At 43.8% G+C, this 20,606-nt stretch overlaps 1 protein-coding gene across 1 annotated transcript in view; it reads right to left on the bottom strand.

Moving 5' to 3' along the window:
- ESR1 (estrogen receptor 1) overlaps window positions 1-20,606 on the bottom strand; it is a 436,996-nt gene that overhangs the window by 255,020 nt on the left and 161,370 nt on the right. The window contains exon 4 of the mRNA XM_042987330.1: window positions 13,951-14,472. Coding sequence (XP_042843264.1) covers window positions 13,951-14,402 — 452 coding nt within the window. The 5' untranslated portion in view covers window positions 14,403-14,472. The remainder of the gene's footprint in view (window positions 1-13,950; window positions 14,473-20,606) is intronic.

Here is a 20,606-nt window from a genome sequence, read left to right as displayed (position 1 = left end):
TCTGTGTGTCACATCACCTGTTCATAAGGAGCCACCAGAACATAGATCTCAGGGCATATGCCTCTCAAAATATCACTGCGGTAGCTGTGTTTTCAACTTCTTAGTGGAAATCATTTTGCTGAGAGCATATTGATGGCACTTTCACAACCGGAAGTAAATACATTTTTGGTCTACGATTTTTCACGAAACAGAAAAGAAATAAGAAGGGCAACCTGAAAAGTCTATATAGTAAGTTCTATCACCTCAAATTATTTTTCTTTCATACAAACAAATGCCACAAAATGTTAGTAAAAACAGATTTAATTTCTACATGATTCTCTTTACACTGTTGTGAATTACAAGATTAATATCTCCTTTTTATACATTTTACCTGACGAGTCTAACTGTTACAGAGCTGTTAAAATTGATTAACAGTTCAGTAGCATTAAAAGAATTGAGAGTGAAAAAAATCGATAGTTTTGTTTAATTATAAATCCTGCCTTGATAAATATAAATTTCTATAGAATAAATGGTGTCAAATGATCTTAGGTTAGTACAGTTATAATCCATCGGCCACACATGCCCTTCTTTAACACATTTATCAGGAACATGAATTATACTTAGGACATATGGTTCCATCAGTTGCCATTCTTATTAAACTTACATTTCATTTCCTGGAGCAATATTAAACTACAAAGGGAAACATTTAATAGTAAACAGTATATAACCAACATCGGGCTTACTAATTACCTGCAAAGAAGACGCATGTTTTTCAATACAGGACCACACTTTAAAAAAATTATATTGTAACCTGGCTGCTGGGTCAAGCACAGACTGAGCTATTTCTTTTTTAATTTTGCCAATACTAAGGTGAAATATCTATTATGAAATAATGCAAGTTCCATTTTCACATTTGTAATTGTGAAATAAAAATAGTGCCCAACTGCCTTAGAAATCTGAAAAGAGTCAATATAAGTCTCTAGAGAAATCTAGTCATTCCTGTTAAGTCCTGAAAAAAGAAAAAAGAAAACAAGAAAGGCACTCTTCAATCACTAAGTAAATAAGATACAGTTATTAGAACCGAGAGGACATGATCTAAATGTAAGGACAGGTAGTAAGTTTCTACTAGGGTCTTAAAACCAAAGTGCCAAACCAAGGGGCACCTGGTGGCTCAGTTAGTTAAGTGTCCGGATCTCAGTTCAAGTCATGATCTCAGGGTCCTGAGTTCAAGCCCTATGTTGGGCTCCACACTAGATGTGAAGCCTACTTAAAAAACAAAACAAGCAAACAAACAAAAAACACTGAAGTGGCAAACCAGGATCATAAATTCTCCCTCGGACCATATGCCAATTAAACAGATGGCCTGTCCAGACAGGCAGGGCTGGAACACTCACTCACTTTTACCATCATTACAGTTCTGCAGCGATCACTATCAGGCATTCCTCCATTCCACTCTGCTTAAGCTTCCACTCTCCATGCTAGCACCACAACCATGTCCTCAGTGAATGGAGGCTGGTCACACCTCCATGTGTCAAGTATGAAGTCACTGGCTGGAGGCAACATGGGTTCTCTGACCCCACTAGCAACATGGGCTGGTTCTCTGCCCACACTGATATTTTGGGGGAGCCCCTTCACCTCTCTAGATTTTAATCACTTTGCTTGGAAAATAAAGAGGTAGGAATACATCATGCGGAAGGTCCCTCCTAGGTTTAAAATACTGTAATTTCATGAATTTTTCTGTGTAAAGAGAGGATTGAACCAAATGAATGCTATATTCCTGTCCAGATTTAAAATTCTTTGGTGAGTTTCACATACAGAGAAAAGCATTAGATTCCTATCAGGAATTCTGTGTAGGATTTTGTTCAATGGCTCCTTCTGATACTAGGAAGGAAAACCATCCCCCTACTTAAGGGAAAAAATGTTGAAACATGCTTTTAGCAAATATCATAAAAACATTCATTTCCCATAAAACTAAAAGAAGCAACCTGGAGACATAACCTAAGATTAAAGCATTGTCACAACCAACTATAAAAATATTGCAAAGAATTAACAAACCAACTGCCAAGTAAATCAGTCAGCGACAGAAGACACCCTATCAATTTTTCTGCGTATACTCTAGTGGGTAAAACTTGAGCTCCAAAGTCCAGCTTTTAGACTTAGAGTCCCTGATCTTCCATGACTGAATTAGGACTGGCTGTGTGACTTGGGCAGGTCACCTCCCCTCTCTCGGTCTTAGTTTTGTTATCCGTAAACTAAGAATAATAACAGTACCAGCGTCTTGTGGTTGGTATAAGAATACCAACGCGATCTTCCATTTAAGGCTTTCAGCAAGGTCCCTGGTGCACTATGCTCAAAAGAAACTAGCAATGGCTATTATTCAAGTTATTGCTCTGATTCTTACCAACTTAGCTTTATTTGCTGAATTCAACAATTTGGCTCTGTAACTTACTGAGCAGTTATTCTGTCAAAGGAACTGGGCTGGAAACATAGGAAGGATCTGGCAGTAGGATCCAGCATCTCTATACGGCCTCGCCTGCCCTTCTCTGCCTGGCTAAATCCTCTTTCCAGTAAACCTTTTGGACCTCTGCATTCACAGATGGGGGCTGTCCATCGGGTTGAAGGGCCCCTCCACAGTCTACTGGTCTCTTCTCTGTGACGATTCTTATTCCACTGTTTTTTTTTAACGGTTTACACATTCATCAATCTCCCTCTTTCAGTCTATAAGCAACTTGACAACAGATTTGGCATCCAGTATCTACATGGAGGTCAGTACCTGATCAACATTTAATAAAGTTTGCCAGAAAAAAAAAAAAAAGATTGCCAAGTGAATATATCCATTAATAAATAAATTCTATGACATTACTTTAACCTATAAAATTAATAAAATCCATAGACAAATTTAGCTACAGCCATAATGAAAGGCATTCTGTGTGGGAATTTCCATTGTAGAAGTACCAAAAAAATTTTTTTTAAAAGGTGCTACGTGCACCATGAACATCTGAGAGAATGCCAGGTGGAAAACCCAGCTGGTAGGGGCGACATTTGAGCTGAACCTTGACTCCTGGCCTAACAGAGATGGGACCAGACGAAAGAAACGTACACACCAGAGATGGAAATAACTGTGAAGAGGTGGGAAGTGCCATTTAAACACGGTTTTGAACAGGAGCTTCGTGGATGAGAGGAGATCAGTCAGAATCAAATTACAAGGGCTTTGAACGGGGTGTGCACGTGTTCTGTGACGAGTGAGAAGCCACAGGAGGGTTTTGAGCAGAGGAAGGATCAAATCCAGTATATGCTTTGGGTAGTAAGCTGAGGTAGCAAATTGAAAAATCAGAGTGTGAAAGCTCGAAAGCTGAAAAGCCAATAGGGAACTTATGGCAGCGATAACGGAGAGCTGGCCGTGTGTGGAAAATGAGAGAATGACATGAGAAACGTCTGAGAAGAAACTTCTTGTCTGTGTGTTTTCAGATGTTATGAATGACTGGGACCGCGCCTCTGGGACCTACAGCTGTTGGACACAGAAACACCAGAACAAGTGAACACTTCTCCAAGTTACCTGATAACTTCGCTGGCCATTTCCCAAGGTCAAACACAGACTTCTTAGAAAAGCAACTCTGGTTTCGTCGGTCATGGCTGCTGAGCACCAGAAGCAAAGAACAAGGAACCAGAAAGGCCTGGAACTGGCACAGCAAGTCAAGTCGTGTGGGCGCTCAAGGAGACTCCGGCTCGAGGCTAATCCAAGGAGCCGCACTGAAACACGTGCTGAGATTTCAAGGACTTGCTTTTAGCTGATGACTCTTGGCAGTCACATGAGGAAACGGCAGCCATGAGAACTGAACAGCGTGGGGAAGCCTCACCAAACTGCACCCTGGGCCTTCACGTCCAGCCAGAGCAGCTGGATACCACCCATTTCCCTTATTGATAAGCGAGTTTTCTCAAACGAAAAGGGGGGGGGGGCGGGGAGTGAAGGAAGGAAGCATTAAAAAGTGCACACATTCTGGGGCACCTGGGTGGCTCAGTCGGTTAAGCATCCAACTTCGGCTCACGTCATCATCTCGCAGTTTCTGGGTTCGAGCCCCCCGTGGGGCTCTGTGCCGACAGCTCAGAGCCTGGAGCCTGCTTCAGACTCTCTGTCTCCCTCTCTCTCTGCCCCTCCTCTGCTTATGCTCTGTCTCTCTCTCAAAAAATAAGTAACAAAACGTTAAAAAAATTTTTAATTAAAAAAAAAATTGCACACATTCTATTTGCCAAAAACATTCTGCCAAATACTTCATGACAGAGTACACGAAGGGAGCTTTAAGTAAGTCCTCCACGTCAAAGCCTCCAGGGAACTTTCCACACATGCAACTGGAAATTTGGTGCAATGCATGAACTGTACTGATATTTAGGGGTTTCAGGTTGCATAAACCATGCTGGAGTCTCATGTATGGCAGTTAAAGCAAAGAGGACCCTGGCAGGGGTGGGGTTGGGAGCGGGGAGGCCTAAGGGTTTCAATTACTGTCAATTATCTAAACCCTCAACACAACCCTACATCACGAAGGCTCCCGGGCACAGGTGTGTGCGCGTTTCCTAATTTCATCACATCCTGCGGCAAAAGTCTACCGCCTCATATTCCTCAATTTCCCCGCTTTGCATCTGGTCAGCACCCAGCGCACCTGCCTACCTCAAATCTTATTTTGCAAAGACGATGAGTAGAAATTGATGTCACGGTCACTCTTCTCCCTCAGCACCTCTTTTTACCCTTTGCTTCTGAGACCCATGTGGCTGGATGAACCGAAGACTAGGAAATCGGGCAGACCTGGCTTTCGACGGTCCCCCACAGGGCCAACACGGCAAAACCACCGGGGTGATTCTGAAATCATCCTTGATTCCAACGTGCAGCCACGGTTGAAAATCCACTTTCGCAGACGCGCTATAATGTTCACGTCCATCCCTCTCCCTTCTCCGTGTTCCTGTTTTCCAAATCACAGACAAATGCCTTCCGTGCCCTCTGTACGCCATAGCCTCTCCACAAACTGCTCACCACATTCTCAACCACTTCCCTCTCTGGGACTGGTCCAGCCCACAGTGCCTAATGCCCCTCACTTTTTTTTATTGATATACTTATTTTTACTCATTTGGAGTTTATTACAATTGCTTTGTTTTGTTTTTCTAGAATACCACCTGGCATACACTAAGCATTCCAAGAAATATTAGCTTCCTGCTTCCTTTAGGTTGAAAGAATTTAGCTTCTAATCACAATAGGGTATTAAAGTTTGTCCCTTGAAGGCAAAATAAACAAACATAGGGAAGTCGCAAACATTCCAGAGTCTTAAAGAGCCCTCATAGTCACCTTCTTCAGTGCAAAGCTGCCAACTGTCTTCTCAAGCAGTCATAAAAATAATGACTTGCTATGTGCCAGGCATGTTTTCAAACCTCTATGAACTTGTTTAATCCCCACAACAACCGAAAGAGATAGGTCCTATTTTGATTGGCATTTTACAAGCGAGTAAACTGAGGCACGCTTGAACCGGAGATTACAGCTAGGCAGGAGCCAAGCCAGAAACATAAGCTGCCGGCCTCCCAAATCTGTACTGAAATCACTCTACCGCATAGTAGCAAGTCTCATTATTTGCGGTAGTGGTGACTTTAAAGTTTCCATGAACAGTAAGTAAATCAGTGAATTCTAACCCACTGCTCCAAGGGGAAATTTGGGATTAGGTTCTTGCAAGCCTCTGATCATAATATTCCCATCAACCAATTAATACATAGCCTCATTTCATGTGTGTTTCTGTTTAAAGATATCATATTTAACATGTATTGGTGATTCATTAACATTGAACTCACAGCCAACAGCACTATAACTCATGCTCAAAGTTTACCTAACACACTCATTTTCTCTACATCAGACACATCACAGCCTTCTTGCACTTAGGAACATTAGACAGCACTCCAGCATTATGCTTGGGGGTCCTTTTAAACAGCAAAGTCACCCACAGAGAGCACAAAAATGCCAAAAAAAAAAAAAAAAGCGTGGCACTGCATGGACACACACAGGACACTTGTTCACAGTAGGAGAGCTGACACAAGAAGGCAGCGTGTCGCCTTGTTTGACCTCAGCTGGGAACATGCATGTCAGATGACTCAAATTTTTCCCCACTCTGCACATGTCTGCGAATGCCCGAGAAAGTGCCATGAGTACTGATTTGGGGGTTATAAATAAATTTTAGCAAGTAGGCAAATTCGAAAATATGGAATCCCGAATAAGGAGAATCAACTGTACTTGGAACATCCCTCGGACTCCTTTCTACTTTTATTCCTGAGGGAGAGGGATTCACAAACTCCCCGCACTCCTCCAATCACATCTAAAGACCCCCTCCTGAATGGCCATTCTTCCAGTAAGGGACATGAACGAATCCGTGTAACTGATGTTTGCTGCCTACCAGCAGCCATCCACTCAGCTAAAAGCTTCTCAGGACTTCCACGTGCCACGCACGTTGCTAAGAGCTGAGATGAATGCATTGAATAAGATACATCTCTGTTTGGACCAGTGCTCAGGGATTCCTCCTATTAGAAAGCAAACAGATTTCCAAAGGTCCCACGGGGTTTTCAGAGCGTTAAAGAAAATAATTTCTCCATGTAAGTAAATTGTATCTTGTACTCAGAAGGTACATCCTTTCTTTCTGAATTGCTCGAAATATTCTTGCAGAAATAAATGTAATCATTTGTAAGGTCTTCTAAAAAAAAGGCAGAAAACGTAAAGTTAACAGAAGGGACCCTTAAAATCAATTATGTTTCTGGCAATGTCGTATTGCAAAAATTTCACAAAAGCAAAAAACAGACAAATAACAACAAAACAAAAAAAAACACATCAATGAAAATACTTTAGTGATGTAAGTAAAATGAATCATGGATGCACCTGACTGTTCAAAAAGGAGTGTTTTTGTTGACAGAAGGAAAAGTTCCAGTGAGCTTTAAATGACTTGTGTAAATTCACATGGACCTAGAACTTTGAGAGAGACAGCGGCCAAGGCTGCCCTTCAGTTATCTCCATACAAATACACATGCAGAAGACTGGCCCTCAGGCTCCCCCCATCCACATACCTACTGTGCACTAACACTGATATGTGAACTGCTAGAAATACAAAAATGTGTTTTATTTCATCTGTGCCACTGATGAACTATACACATGAGACAAGGTAACCAAATGAATGAATGAGTGAACTGTCAAAGCAATCCCACTTAAGTGAAAATTTCTTTCTGATTTTGTTTTGTTTTGTTTTTAATTTCTATCCTTAGAGACAAGAAAAAAAATTGTTTTTAAAGCTTTTACTGTAGTTAATGCTATTCTGGGTTATTCTTATAACACTGGCTTTCCCGTGCTAGGTAGGAACTCTATTGAGCCCCGTTCCAAATTTCATTAAAATAACAGATGAAACAGGTCAATAAAGAAATAAACCAGAATAGGTGGAAGAAAAAAAATCTGGGAATATGCAGAGGGAGCAACTAAAACGGAAAAAGAAAGAAGAAAGAAAGAAAGAAAGAAAGAAAGAAAGAAAGAAAGAAAGAAAGAAAAGAAAACTAACTTGATAGGGGGAAAGAAGCCAAAAAGTTTAAAGAACATTAGAAAATAAAGCAAAGAAAGGAGAAACTATGAGTACGGATTACTTAAAAAATCAGCAGAAAACCGAGGAAGTATGCCAATGCAAAAATTACTATTTCTAACAGCATTTAGTTGCAGGGAAATTAAAAGAAAATTGTCTTTTACCTCCAGGATCTTAAAGGAAAAAAATCCCAAGTCTTTCTATGAGAAAAGTGAGTCAAGTTGCCAAGAAAACTGCCCAGGAAGTGGTGCCTGGCACACCCACATCGGCGGCTGGGGCCCTACACAAGCCGCTGTTTGGCAACTGGCAGAAGGAGCCCCCCAGCTGGAGGAGGATGCAGGCTGGGAATGGCAGCAGGGGGCTTTGGGACCAGACCCCTCTGGAGCTTCTGAGCCCGAGGTGAGAATCTGAGCGTTAAAATGCGGAGGCCATTCTCTCCCCCCTGAAACTGACAACACTTGGGGAACTGTCTAAAAGAAGAGCCCTGGGGCGCCTGGGTGGCTCACTCTTAAGCGCCCCACGGCTCAGGTCAGGATCTCACGGTTTGTGGGTTTGAGCCCCGCGGCGGGCTCTGTGCTGACAGCTCGGAGCCTGGAGCCTGCTTCGGATTCTGTGTCTCCCCCTCTCTCTGCCTCTCCCCTGCTCATGCTCTGTCTGTCTCTCTCTCTCTCAAAAATAAATAAACATTACCAAAAAATAAGGAATAAAAAAATAAAAAAGAAGAGCCCCATCCGAGTTTATCCAGGGCTTATTTGGAAATATCTAGTCCTGAACGTTTCTTAATGAGCTTTATTGGCTTTAAGTGAACTTCTATTTTTCCCAAGGCGTAATTCACAGAAAGTAGAAAATTACAAGACAAACTAGCCTACTATCTCATCAATGAGCACACAATTAAAATAGATGTTGCAGCAGACTAAGGACCCAATTCTGTCCCTCGAAAACGTGCAGAGGGAAAACCAAAAAAAAAAAAAAAAAAAAAAAAAAAAATCCAGGCTTGTTTGGAGATTTCTTTTCAAATTTTCTGCATAGTAGTCATAAGTACTTATTAGATTTATGGTATTCATATAATTGATAATATCATCATTGAAATATTGACTATTTACTTAAATTATAACCACCCCAAAATAAGTGAAGTACATTACAAGAATTGGATTTCAGCGTGGGATAAACCTCTCCAGGCTGTGAAACAGACATCTAGAATGCTGCCTACCCCAGCTAACACCAGAACTTCACTGCCACTGTCACTACGGTTCTCATTCTCACCACCCCCACTACCACCCGCAACATTCTCTCTTCAGCACAGCACCACATCACTTACAAGTGGCAGTCACACCGTTTCTTAATCGACCCAGCTTCTTGAAATTATTTACCTTCTTAAACTACATCCAATTTCGTCTGCTGGGACCAAAAGAGTTGTCTTTCTACCTGTCATATTCTTAATAGGGTCTAAACATATACATATAATTGAAAGTGTTGCTGATTAATGCAGAGCCTCCCTCGAAATTCCTAACAATATTCTCCGAGGTGCAAAACTCAGCAAGTATGGTTTCTTTCCTCATGAGATCAAGAATATCATAAAGGGGCTTCACCTCCAGCCCACTGAATTCTCCGGATTTCAGAGTGCAGCAGGAGCGTCGCGTTTTCGGGGTGGAGCAGGGAACAGCTCAAACACACCTTTTCAAAAAATGGCATTATCTGTCAATGCACTGGCAATGCTTAAAATATAAAATAAAACTACTTGATGGCTTTGACAGGCTGCCTCCTTTCTATGAAATCTCTCACACTTTCACTTTGGTCGGTCTGTGTTCAAGTGCCTGCGTTTTGGGGATTTATAAAGCATCTTTCTCTGGAGTGTGCGCCTTGGTGCTAAACAGTTGTGGCCGTTCTATGCTTTCCTGCTTCAAAAAGCAAACAGCGTCTTGGAATGAAGCTAACTGACTAATTTGTCCTGTCCGTTCAATGTATCCTGGAAAAGAGAGGAACACATTTAGCATGCGGTTCCTTGTGCCGGGTTCTTCTAAAGTTACATTAAAAATAATACTAATGTCGCAAGGAGGAGTCAGATGTATTAGTTTTGTGCTGAGTAGGTGTTTTAGAAAAAAAATATAATTATAATTCATGTCTTTCCTTGTGTAAAACTATTTTCACATAATCAGGGTTTTGACTTTTTAAAATGTATCTATAAACAAACGTTATTTATGAGAAGCCTGGCTGCAAACAAATATTGCGGATGGTGATAAAGATTTTATTTAAATTTGACTTCCACAGAAAAATGATCTCACATTACCATTAATTTATATTTGCAGTGAAACTCCTGACCACTTAAATTTGTCCTTTCCTACTATCTTTTAGCTTGCAAAAGCACCAGAATGAATATTACTGGGTGAAAGAAATAATACAATATCGAACTCTTGGATAGTTTATGCACTGCTTTCATATATATTATCCCACCTGACAAAATTATTAATATCTTATCATTAACAGAAAGTTTGCCATCTGGTATAGTTTTTCCTGATATGTATGTTTCCCGCCATTGTTTTCTTGCCCCCTGCCCCCTTCTTTTATAGTCTTAAAACAAGAGGAAACCAAAATGCTAAAGCGGGATCTTCCCAAATCCTGAATGTCACATCCGAAATACATATATTCACAAAAGCAATCCAAGGATCCAAATTAACTGAGTGCGAGAAAGCAGATTAGAATAAGTGGCAATTATCTCTCAGAGGCTTTCTACCAAATAGGTACAAGCCACATGGAGTAGGTGAAAATGAAATGGGGATTCAAGATGTGATTCTGCTTTCAACCTAAAATCCACTCATTCTCGAGGCAGTATGTGGCGCCTTCAACTATTCTTAGACCAACGCAAAATGTCAGGTAAACAGTAGCAACTTAAATGAATAAAATGAGAGCAGATATAAAGGGTCCTAAAATATCACCTAAATACAAGGAAAGAATTATTGGAAACTTGAAAATTAGCTCTTCAAATCTCTCCCTAGAAATGAGCTTTATTCGAAGTTGAGAAATAGTTTTAAATGATCACCAAAGTACATACTATTCACTCAAAATATGCACACAGCCAGCATACCAATTACTGGGCATTGACTCTGATGCAAAAAATCAGTGTGTTTGCTAAGTTTTGGGGAAGAAGCGGGGGCAATATTGAGCCTTTAAGAATATTGAGTAGTAAAACTGAAATGAATGCGGAGCACTAAATACTTAACCTGAATTTTTAAAAACAAGGTGGATATAATTACATTTCACCTTTAGTTTTATTCAAACCTCCTAGGTTGTTTGAACACTATAACGAACCGAGGCTGAGATGACTCCCAGTTGCCTTCACTATGAAATTTCAGGTAAGACACATCTTGCAAAGTCACAGCTCTGCCTGTTTACAAATGTATTCCCTCTCAACAATTGGTTGGGACGCGTGACCATCTTTCTCACATTATTGTATGCCCAGGGCAGTTTTATCTATTACATTCCTCTATAGATCGCTATGGCTGCATATTGTGGCCCCTAGAAGAAAGTAACCATAATATCTTCATGCTAAATGATGTGAACTTCACATAAATTCTCTGAACATCCCAGCGGGACATTCAGCGGGACAATCCACATGACAGCACCATTTTACAAATGGAAAAGTTAAGAATCAAAAATAGTAAAGCTTAATCTAACTGACCTGAAGACACCAGCTAACTTCTAGGGGGGAAATAAAATAAAGACGATTTAAATAGCTTTTTAGTTTGTGTAGCTAAAACGACCGACCACTTACCCGAATTTTTTGTCTCTACTGGTCATAACACGTTAGGCCACTAACTTTCAAACTTCCACAGCAAGAAATACGTTTTACATCATAGTCGGCTCATACAAGCATATATAATTAAAACAAATTTTCCAGAACAAAACCCACCCTTACTAAATATCATGCACTCTGATATCTTCTATGATATTCTTTTCTATTTTATTCCTTAAGAAAAAATGCTCTGGAATCACTAAACTGATTTCATGATCCCCTGGGTTATGACAAGCAGTTTCAAAACACTGCTTTCAACTCCCAAAACTTTGGAAACTACTGAAGACAAGAGACAGTTTCTACAAGAGCCTGGTCAATTCTTTGTACCCAGAGTTATTCAAACACGAAAACTGAGAGGGTAAAAATATTAAATAACATCTGTCCATTTGAAACAACACCTGCATGAAGTCGTCTCTTCTGCCCTGGTTCCTGAGAGGCAGCATTCAAACCAAGGATGTTATAGGAAATAAACTACAGAGAAAAAAATCATTCTGAAACGGAGTTTCCACATGGAATCCAACGTGTATGAATTTTTACTTCATTATTAAAGTTCCGTGTCATTTTTTTTCACTATTCCAAACATATTTGAATATCATCCAATGCAAAAAGTTTAAGATGGGGCATATCATAGTGATATTATTTGTCACTGGGATGATGAACAATTCTGAATAAAATGTGGTCCCCTCTTTATGTGACCATGCTCACTTTGTAATTAGTAGCAAGGCAGTAAATAATCCACCAAGGAGCAGTCTCATTAGTGCCCATTGAATTCAGTAGGATTAATTTGCAATAAAAGAACTGAAAATTAAATGGAGAGGAAAATAGTTTCTGGAGTCCACCAGAAGGTTATGGAATTCACATCATACCAGTGCCTTCCTTCACACTGAGGAGTTTAAAAGGTTGTGAGAATAAGACTTAATCGTTATATTTTGTTCTAACACTTTAAAAAAAAAAAAAAAAGGAAGAGATTCTTTCTCTTTCCATTTTAACCCTGAATTAAAACAAGTAAAATTAATTTGAAATATGCCAACTTTTTAAAGTTTTGTTCATTCTTTGTCTTTTAAGTAATAATTCAGTCTGAACCTGTCTGGCTGTGGGATGCTCTGAAGTCCTTTGAGAAGGTTGAAGGATAGGGGGTATGTTCAGATACCCCAAGAGGATGCCCTTCCGTATCATCTGGGGCCAAACTGTGCCTTCCTCCTGTTTCTTCTGCTATGAATATCTCTGGAAATAGAACACTGAATAGAAAACAGTCTGCGGCTTGCAATGCACAAGGGTCCAGGTGAGGGCAGGAGGCCAGTCCAGGCACCAGTCTGCAGTCTGTGCCTAACTTAGTACCCAGCCATGTGGGCACCCTGAGGCCTTCCAAACCCACTCCAGAGTCTAACTGGCCTTGGATGGCTAGGGCACAGGTGTTCATCAGGGTCACCCACCTAAGCCCTTCCCAGGCCCATCAGAAAGAGAACAGAGAAACTGTCAAAGGGGAAGGGGAGAAGGGAGAAAAGTATAATCCTGGGGATGGGGGTGGGGGTGGGGGAGAATAAAGACACAAAACACTGGCCACTTAAGTCACAAATGTGTTACTGCATGTCCTGGAATGCTCACACCGCTTCTACAGACTGAAAGGCACAGAACCCACCTGAGCCCGCACACCACTGCGGGGGAGGGGGGGGGGGCATTCTCTGCCCGGTAGGCCGGAGATGTAACTTAGCTAGAAGAGTTATTTCAAAACGCTCTTTGATGCCACATGTTGTAAACTGACAAGACACCTATAAATCTTCGACTGTCAGAAGTCATACGCCAGCAATCTGCTCCAACACTGACCCAGCCAGATAACTCAGAAATCAGAAACTTGTTCAGACTCATTCAGTTCTTCTATTGCTCATCTGAGGAGCGCAATTCAATCCAAAAGCCCTTGAACTTGGGATGGAGAGGAAGGGGGAGAAAGTAGGTGCTGGGAATTGCTTGCTAAAACAAACAAACAAAAATCATCGTCACCATAATAGTAGCGTGCATATTTCTAATCCGAAATTCTAGATGAAAGGAAATTTTGCGAGCACATTAAAAAATAATTGCAAATAACAGTAGTAATAAATTAAACTCGGAGCTCCGCTAACCCCAAACACCTCTAGCCTTAAATACCAAAGCAGGACATTGACTAGGGACTCCAAGAGCTTTGCTGGGGTTTTTGTTGTGGGTGTTTTGTTTTGTTTTGTTTTGTTTTTGCCTTGGGGTGTTTCCCCCAACAAATAACTGCCGCTTTATACGATTTTCCAAAATGAGTTAGGAAGCCCACGGGTTTTCGGAGCTGCCTCTTACGCAGATGGTAGGGGGTGGAGAACAGCATTTTCTTTAAGCTGCTGCCAAGCGAGAGAACTTGGCTCTCGAACCAAGATCTACCAACCACCGCCGCCCCCCGACCCGGGTCGGGCCGCGCGTCCCGCAGCCCCTGCGGCCGGGCTGCCCGGTTTCGGCCCCGCAGCCTGCGGCCTCCGGCGAGCTCCCGGCGGCGCGGCCCCCTCCCTCCCTCCCGACCGCCGGGCGCGCGGCGGGCCACCCCGACGTGGCGCGGCGCGGCGCGGCGCGCGGCGCGGGTACCTGTAGAACGCGGGAGGACCGGCCTCGCGCACGGCGTAGCCGCTCGGCTCGTTCTCCAGGTAATAGGGCACCTGCTGGCCGTGGGGGTGCAGGAAGGGCGAGAGCTGCGGCGGCGGGTGCAGCAGCACCAGCGGGCTCGGAGACACGCTGTTGAGCGGCGGGAAGCCCCCCAGGCCGTTGGCGCCGAACGCCGCCGCCTCGGACCCGGAGCCATAGGCGAGGCCCGGCTGGCCGTAGACCGGCGCGGAGGCGGCGGGCGCGGCGTTGAAGTCGTACGCGGCGCCCTCGGGATAGCTGTACACGGCGGGCTTGCTGCCGTCCACGTACACCTCGCCCAGGGGCCGCTCCAGGGGGATCTTGAGCTGCGGGCGGTTCAGGGTCTCCAGCTCGTTCCCTTGGATTTGATGCAGCAGGGCCATTCCAGACGCTTTGGTGTGGAGGGTCATGGTCATGGTCAGTGGCCGTGGGCAAGGCGCACACGGTCTCCCCGCGCGGCAGAGGGCTCAGCAGCCGACCGGCCACCTGGAAGAAGAGCACAGCCCGCGGTTAGAGGCGGCGCAGCGCATGTCCCACCGCGAAGCGAGCTCTGGCCCTGCCCCGGGAGCCGGCCCGTCCCGCGGAGCCCGGCGGCCAGACGCGAGCAAGTGCAGCCCGGCGCGAGCGCGCTCAGCCGACTCCCGGGCTTCGAGTCTCCAACTTTAAGTACCGGTCTCCCGCGCTCGTATGCATCACAAAGGTGCTGGAAGCCGGCCAGGGGCTGTTGCCTTGCACTGACATTGGTTTAAACATCACTCCGGGCAGCAACTCGTTTTGGAGCGATCCCAAAGAGCAGCTTCCCTGAACTTTACTTTACTTGTCGCTGCGGGTTGGAGGCTAAATTTCACTGCAGGAGGAGGACAGGGCGGGAGGGGGACGCAGCGGGATCTCCTAAAGGTGGCCCAGGGAAGACGAGGTTTAAAACAAACTCGCGAGCCTAATCCAGGGGCCGGCTTTCTGTCCGGTGCTGCCTTATGTGCCCCAAGCCAGACTTCGTTCTATCTCTGTTTGTCTCTCTTTCTGTTTGATTCACTCTCCTAGTTGGCTGGAAATATGTAGTGTGTACATAGAATGACCCTGGGGAGGGCCACTCTGTAACTGAGATATGGCAGATAGAATGGGGTGTGCGGTTGCATGTGCAGCCAGCCACAGACAGCTATATTTAGCAGCTGCAGGCACTGAGAGGAGACATCTGGGGGGGGGGGGGTGGGGGGGGGGGAGGGGAAGGGGGACGGAGATTCAAAGGTGTACCTACAGGAAGAGCTGCACTCTGCCATCAGAAGCACAGTGCCAGACCTCAGTTTCCTCATCTGCAAAATTGCCCCAGAGTGGTCTTCTAGCCACGACCTTCTGAGATGCTCCCAGCCTGGCTTGCATGTTTGTGTTGGACCACGGTACTGTATGCTCCCATTATGAATTCTCATGTGAACGATGATTCACGAAAACCTTTGGTTAGGCACACATGGGTGTTCGTGTCTTCCACAGGTTATGCAACCAAAACTTCAGAAAGTTGCATGTGAAATGGGACCTTTTCATACGAAATGTAACCTCAATTCATTAACCAACTCTCTGGCCACTATGTTACACTGGTGGTCTAACCAACAAATTTTGACCTGCAATACTACATTTCTGTTCTTTAGTCCTACAATTGGACCTTTTCCGTTCACTTCGGCTACGCTATGCAGAATCAAATATTCAGATGAAAAAGAAAGAGAAAAAAAGTTTTTAACTGAATTAAAATCTAAGCATACACACACAAGCAACATATATATCTGTATACACCACACAAAAGATACGGGTAATATATTGTGCACCCACAATCCTCGGTAGTTTATACTTTGTGATAAACTTCCTTTGCCCCAGCCTAATAGACTCTGATACAACCACCTGATATGATCATCAATGCTTTGCTTTAACTGCTATTCCAAACAGCCAACAGAGTACCCAACAAAACGTTCGTGGCACAGATAAATGCCAAGGTTGCTGTTACTAAGAGTAGGTGGTTTTGTTTTGTTTTGTTTTTAAATACTAATAAGTACACGTTTTACCTAGTTCTTACAAGAACAGACAGATGATTTTTGGACAATATGAAGATGTAGTGAGTTTAATATGAAGACAAAATTGAGCTTAGCATCAATAGCCATAGATTGTAGGCAAAGAAAGGGTTAAAAACACATTAGGTGAATCACAGATATGTCTCTTTATGGCCAGCAACCATTACTTTCCAAAGCAATTTTTTTACAGATGATTTCGTTTCCATAAACCACACTTCCAATTTTCAAATGTCTTTTTTAAACACATGCAAAAGCACTTCATAGGGCTCTTAAAAATCAGTACCCACCCAATTATACATAAATTACACAAAGAATCCTACAAGTCCTGGAAGGAAAAGGAGATACACACAGAAACCAACTGAAAGCAGCAAATCCTCATCTCCCTGCTAGGATACAGACACTGGCCAGAAAGGTAAGTTGCTTTCTCAAAATGCTAAAGCTACAAAGAGAGAAATCAAAACAACCCTACCCTGCTGGATCAAGAGTGTCTTTCCAGAAATGTTCCATGGGCTTGTAGAAGTCAGGGGCTGAGACAGAGAATGAAGGGAGGAATGCGCTCGCGTGTGCGTGTAGCTCCGTGCGTGAGCGAGGCAGAGTGTGTGTGGATGTGTTTGTGTGTGCAATGGCAGGGATTCGGGAGGCAGCCAGTAGGCAGGGCACTTCGCAGCCCCTCCCGGCAGGCACGGCAGCCCGAGCTGCTGCACCCAGCTGGATGGATGGCAGGGGGGAGTGAGGAGAAGCTTGCCGTCTGCTCCCTGAGAGCAGAGTGGCACAGCCAGGGTCAGCGTTATTGGGGAGAAGCAAAACCCGGGCGCCTTTTGCTCCTCATCCTTGGAGCCCGGAAAGCGCCCCAAGCTTTCTGCTGCCACCCTAAGCAAGAGGGAAAACAGGCTTGCTGTAAATCATAGGCTTATGGCTAAAATAGAATGCCAGTCAAAAGTGTATGGATATCAAGTTTACAAAATGTGACATGGGCGGTTTTTCCCGAAGAATGTAATTTAACAATAAAAGCCTTCTGGAATACGCTCGGATCAAATGCCTTGCTGGCCCCAGCCCCCACCCCAGCCTCTGAACAGACACACTATTGCCGTGTGCCTCCGATTGCACCAGGAATCCAGACTTTGGAATAAAGGTTTTGGCATTCTAGGGATGTGTTTCCAGCTGAAATGTAATACTCCTCCACCTCGTTAACCAAACCCACAAACCTTTCCACGAATAGCTCAGTTGACTGCTTTCTGTAAACATCCAAAAAAATAGACCTATATTATTAAAAGCCTGGGTATGAAGATAAGACAAAGGTGGGTATGGCTACTTGAAACTGATTTTAGGCTTTCTGGTTGCACGGGTATTGATTGTGGTGAGGGTCTGTCACTTCTCAGCGGTGCCCTGGATGGACCCGCCTGGTCCTCGACTTTTCTCTTGACCATGGTACTGACTCACAATAATAAGGTGCTCCCTTTTTGCCCTCACCCAAGGTCCCAGGACATGTGACACCTAGAGGAGCTTTTGTTGCCAGATGTTAGTCATGGCCTTGGGTATTAAATGACTCTAATCACAATGCCAGGAGTGGCCAGTCTCTGGCCCTGGGATCTCATGCAGTTACCAAGATATTATGAGTGGCTCTTGAGAGCAGTACAAAGAAGTAAAAAGTTGTATAAAAAAGAGTTAGAAAAATGTTAACGTTGTCACATCGCAAATATATGTGTCATGCTTTAACAGACCCAAAGTGTTACAACAGTGGGGCAGAGATGCTCTCCCTCCTCCACAATCAGCTGTAAAGACAAATATTGAAAAGACAGTTACCCCTTTGTAGGTGACAGTGGTGAATCCTAACTCCTCCTTAGGTCAACAGTGGCCACCCATGCCGTAGGCCAGTCCAAAATAAAACAAGAACATGCAAGGAAGGAAGAAGAAGGGAAGGAAGGAAGGGAGAAAAGAAAGAAAGAAGGAAGAAAAAAGAGAAGGAGAGAGGGAGGGGAATCTGCAAATAATCATAGGCTTTGATTATTCTGAGACCAGCAATCAGGGTGAGTCCTCTAAAAGCAGTTTTCTTGAATGCTTTCTCTCCAGCATTCTCTTTCCTCTTCCTGGTCCATCTCCCAGGCTTGGGGACAGGGCCGGGGGAGGTCCGGCACCTTGCCAATTTTCTTTCAGTGTTTCTGGCAAACGAGCTCACAGTCCGGCTAGCTCCCAGCTCTCTCCTCTTCCCCCTCTCTCCACACTGTCACGCTGGACATGCTCACCCGCTGCCGTGACTTACAGGTACTTGTGGGTAAAGAAGGGCCACGTCTCTCTCCAACTCCACCACGGAGTGTACATCCAGACCCACTTTTCCAGCGTCTCCTGGGCATTGCTGGCTTGCTCAAAATGAGTCATCCTCCTCTCTCCCACAAACATGACGTTCCTCTCCACTCTGGCCTATGAACAGCATCACTGTCCCTCCTGTCGGTGAACGACGGTCTCTCAGCTTCCTGTGACAGCTGTCCCTCCCTCTCTTGTCTTCCACGTTGCTGAGCATTCCAGACTTGCCACCTCTCCCTGTCCCCCAATTCCATCATTCTCCTTCAGCCGCATTACCTGACCTGTTGGGAGAGCCTTCTAGCGACCGGCCTGTCTCTTCCTTCCCTCTACTTAGATTCTGCCGCCTTTTACTTCCTCGGTCCTTACTGCTTCAGGACCCATCTTCTCAGGACCCGGCTGTACCTTTACCCAGATCGTAGCTTCCCCCGGAGTTCAGGACTTTCTCCTGTATCTCCTCCAAAGTGTAGCCTGTGCTGCAGCCCAACAAAACCCTTATGCTCCGACACTCACAGCTTTCCTGACGACATTCTCTCTGCCCACGACCCCCGTTTGCTGCCTTGTCAAGGGAAAGCACGCTCTTCTTTAAGGCCCAGCCCAAATGCCACCACACCCATAATGTCTTCCTTGATTCCTTTTTTAAAAGGAATTTCCTCTCCATTGAACGCCAGTGGTATTCTCATGCATTTATTACGTTCTTCCTTGAACGAATTATTTATATGTATGTTTAATCCCCTTGTCCTGCTGAGAAGCTCCTTGAGAACAGTCTGCAGAGAGAGTTATTTGGGAATGCGCTGCGTGCCTAGCACTGTGCCTGGTCATATCGGGTCATCACATACTGGCTAATTGATGAATCCAGATACTTACAAGAAAAAAGTAACAGCAAAGTTATCCACTAGCCATCCCTAAAAGCTAGCTTTCCATGTGACATTCTACCATTTTCAAGTGTTTTTGCTAAAAGATTATCTTTGTATCCTCATACCGACCACGGCCATAAAGTCAAAATTCAAATTCATACAGTCTTGAAGATGAAGCCTACAATTCTTAGCAGCATGACTCACAAGAGAGCTCTGAATTCTTAGTTCATAACCAGATAGTACTATGACTGAACATAGCTTCTTCTCCAGCTCCATTCAAAGCATTTTTGGGGGTTTTTTGTTGTTTTTTTTTTTAAATTTACATCCAAATTAGTTAGCATCTAGTGCAACAATGATTCCAGGAGTAGATTCCTTAGTGCCCCTGACCCATTTAGCCCATCCCCCCTCCCACAACCCCTCCAGCAACTCTCTGTTTGTTCTCCATATTTAAGAGTCTCTTATACTTTGTCCCCTTCCCTGTTTTTATATTATTTTTGCTTCCCTTCCCTTATGTTCATCTGTTCTGTCTCTTAAAGTTCTCATATGAGTGAAGTCATATGATTTTTGTCTTTCTCTGACTGACTAATTTCACTTAGCATAACACCCTCCAGTTCCATCCACATAGTGGCAAATGGCAAGATTTCATTCTTTCTGATTGCCGAGTAATACTCCCTTGTATCTATATACCACATCTTCTTTATTCATTCATCCATCGGTGGACAGTTGGGTAGTTTTGCTCATTTTAAAGAATTCAGCCTGTTTTAAGGGGTTTTAATTAGCTCGTAGACTTCTTTCAACTGACCTTTGATTTTTGTTTTATAAGGAAAAACTTATATGCAGGGAAATGCACATATCATCCATGTCCAGTTTAGACATGAGTTTAGAGAAATGGGTATGTCCTTAGTGAGGTCATGGAGTGTTTCTATCACGCCAGAAAGTCCCCTTCATGCCCCGCCCTAGTCAACTCCTAACCCCTGCAGGCAACCACTGTTCTCGTATCTATCACTATAGGTTTATTTTGCCTCCTGGCCCAGAATGTGACCTCTTACAAACTGGAGCACATATACCCTATTTCCAGCCAATGACACAGCCAGCCTGGTGCTGGGCAATGCAGTTCTGCCAAGGCATCCAAGTTCAGAGCTAGATTTCTCTCAGTCAGAAGCCTTTCCCTGGGCTCAGCTCCTTCAAGGCCACAGAATTTTCCTAACACCCTATGCAGGGACCTTTTTAATTGTAACAAACTTTACATAAGCCTGCAAAGATTCAAGTTACTAAGAGGCCAAGTGGAATCCGTATTCTTTAACATGTTCTTAAACAGCCTTTTCTTCCCATGCCATTCCAAAACCAAATTTTGTATTTAAAAAAAAATGACTTATAAGCCCAGAATCAAATCCAAGATCCTTAATCTCAC

This window comes from Panthera tigris, chromosome B2 (genome assembly GCF_018350195.1).
Source record: "Panthera tigris isolate Pti1 chromosome B2, P.tigris_Pti1_mat1.1, whole genome shotgun sequence".
NCBI lineage: Eukaryota > Metazoa > Chordata > Mammalia > Carnivora > Felidae > Panthera > Panthera tigris.
This window is presented reverse-complemented; position numbering and strand designations above follow the sequence as displayed.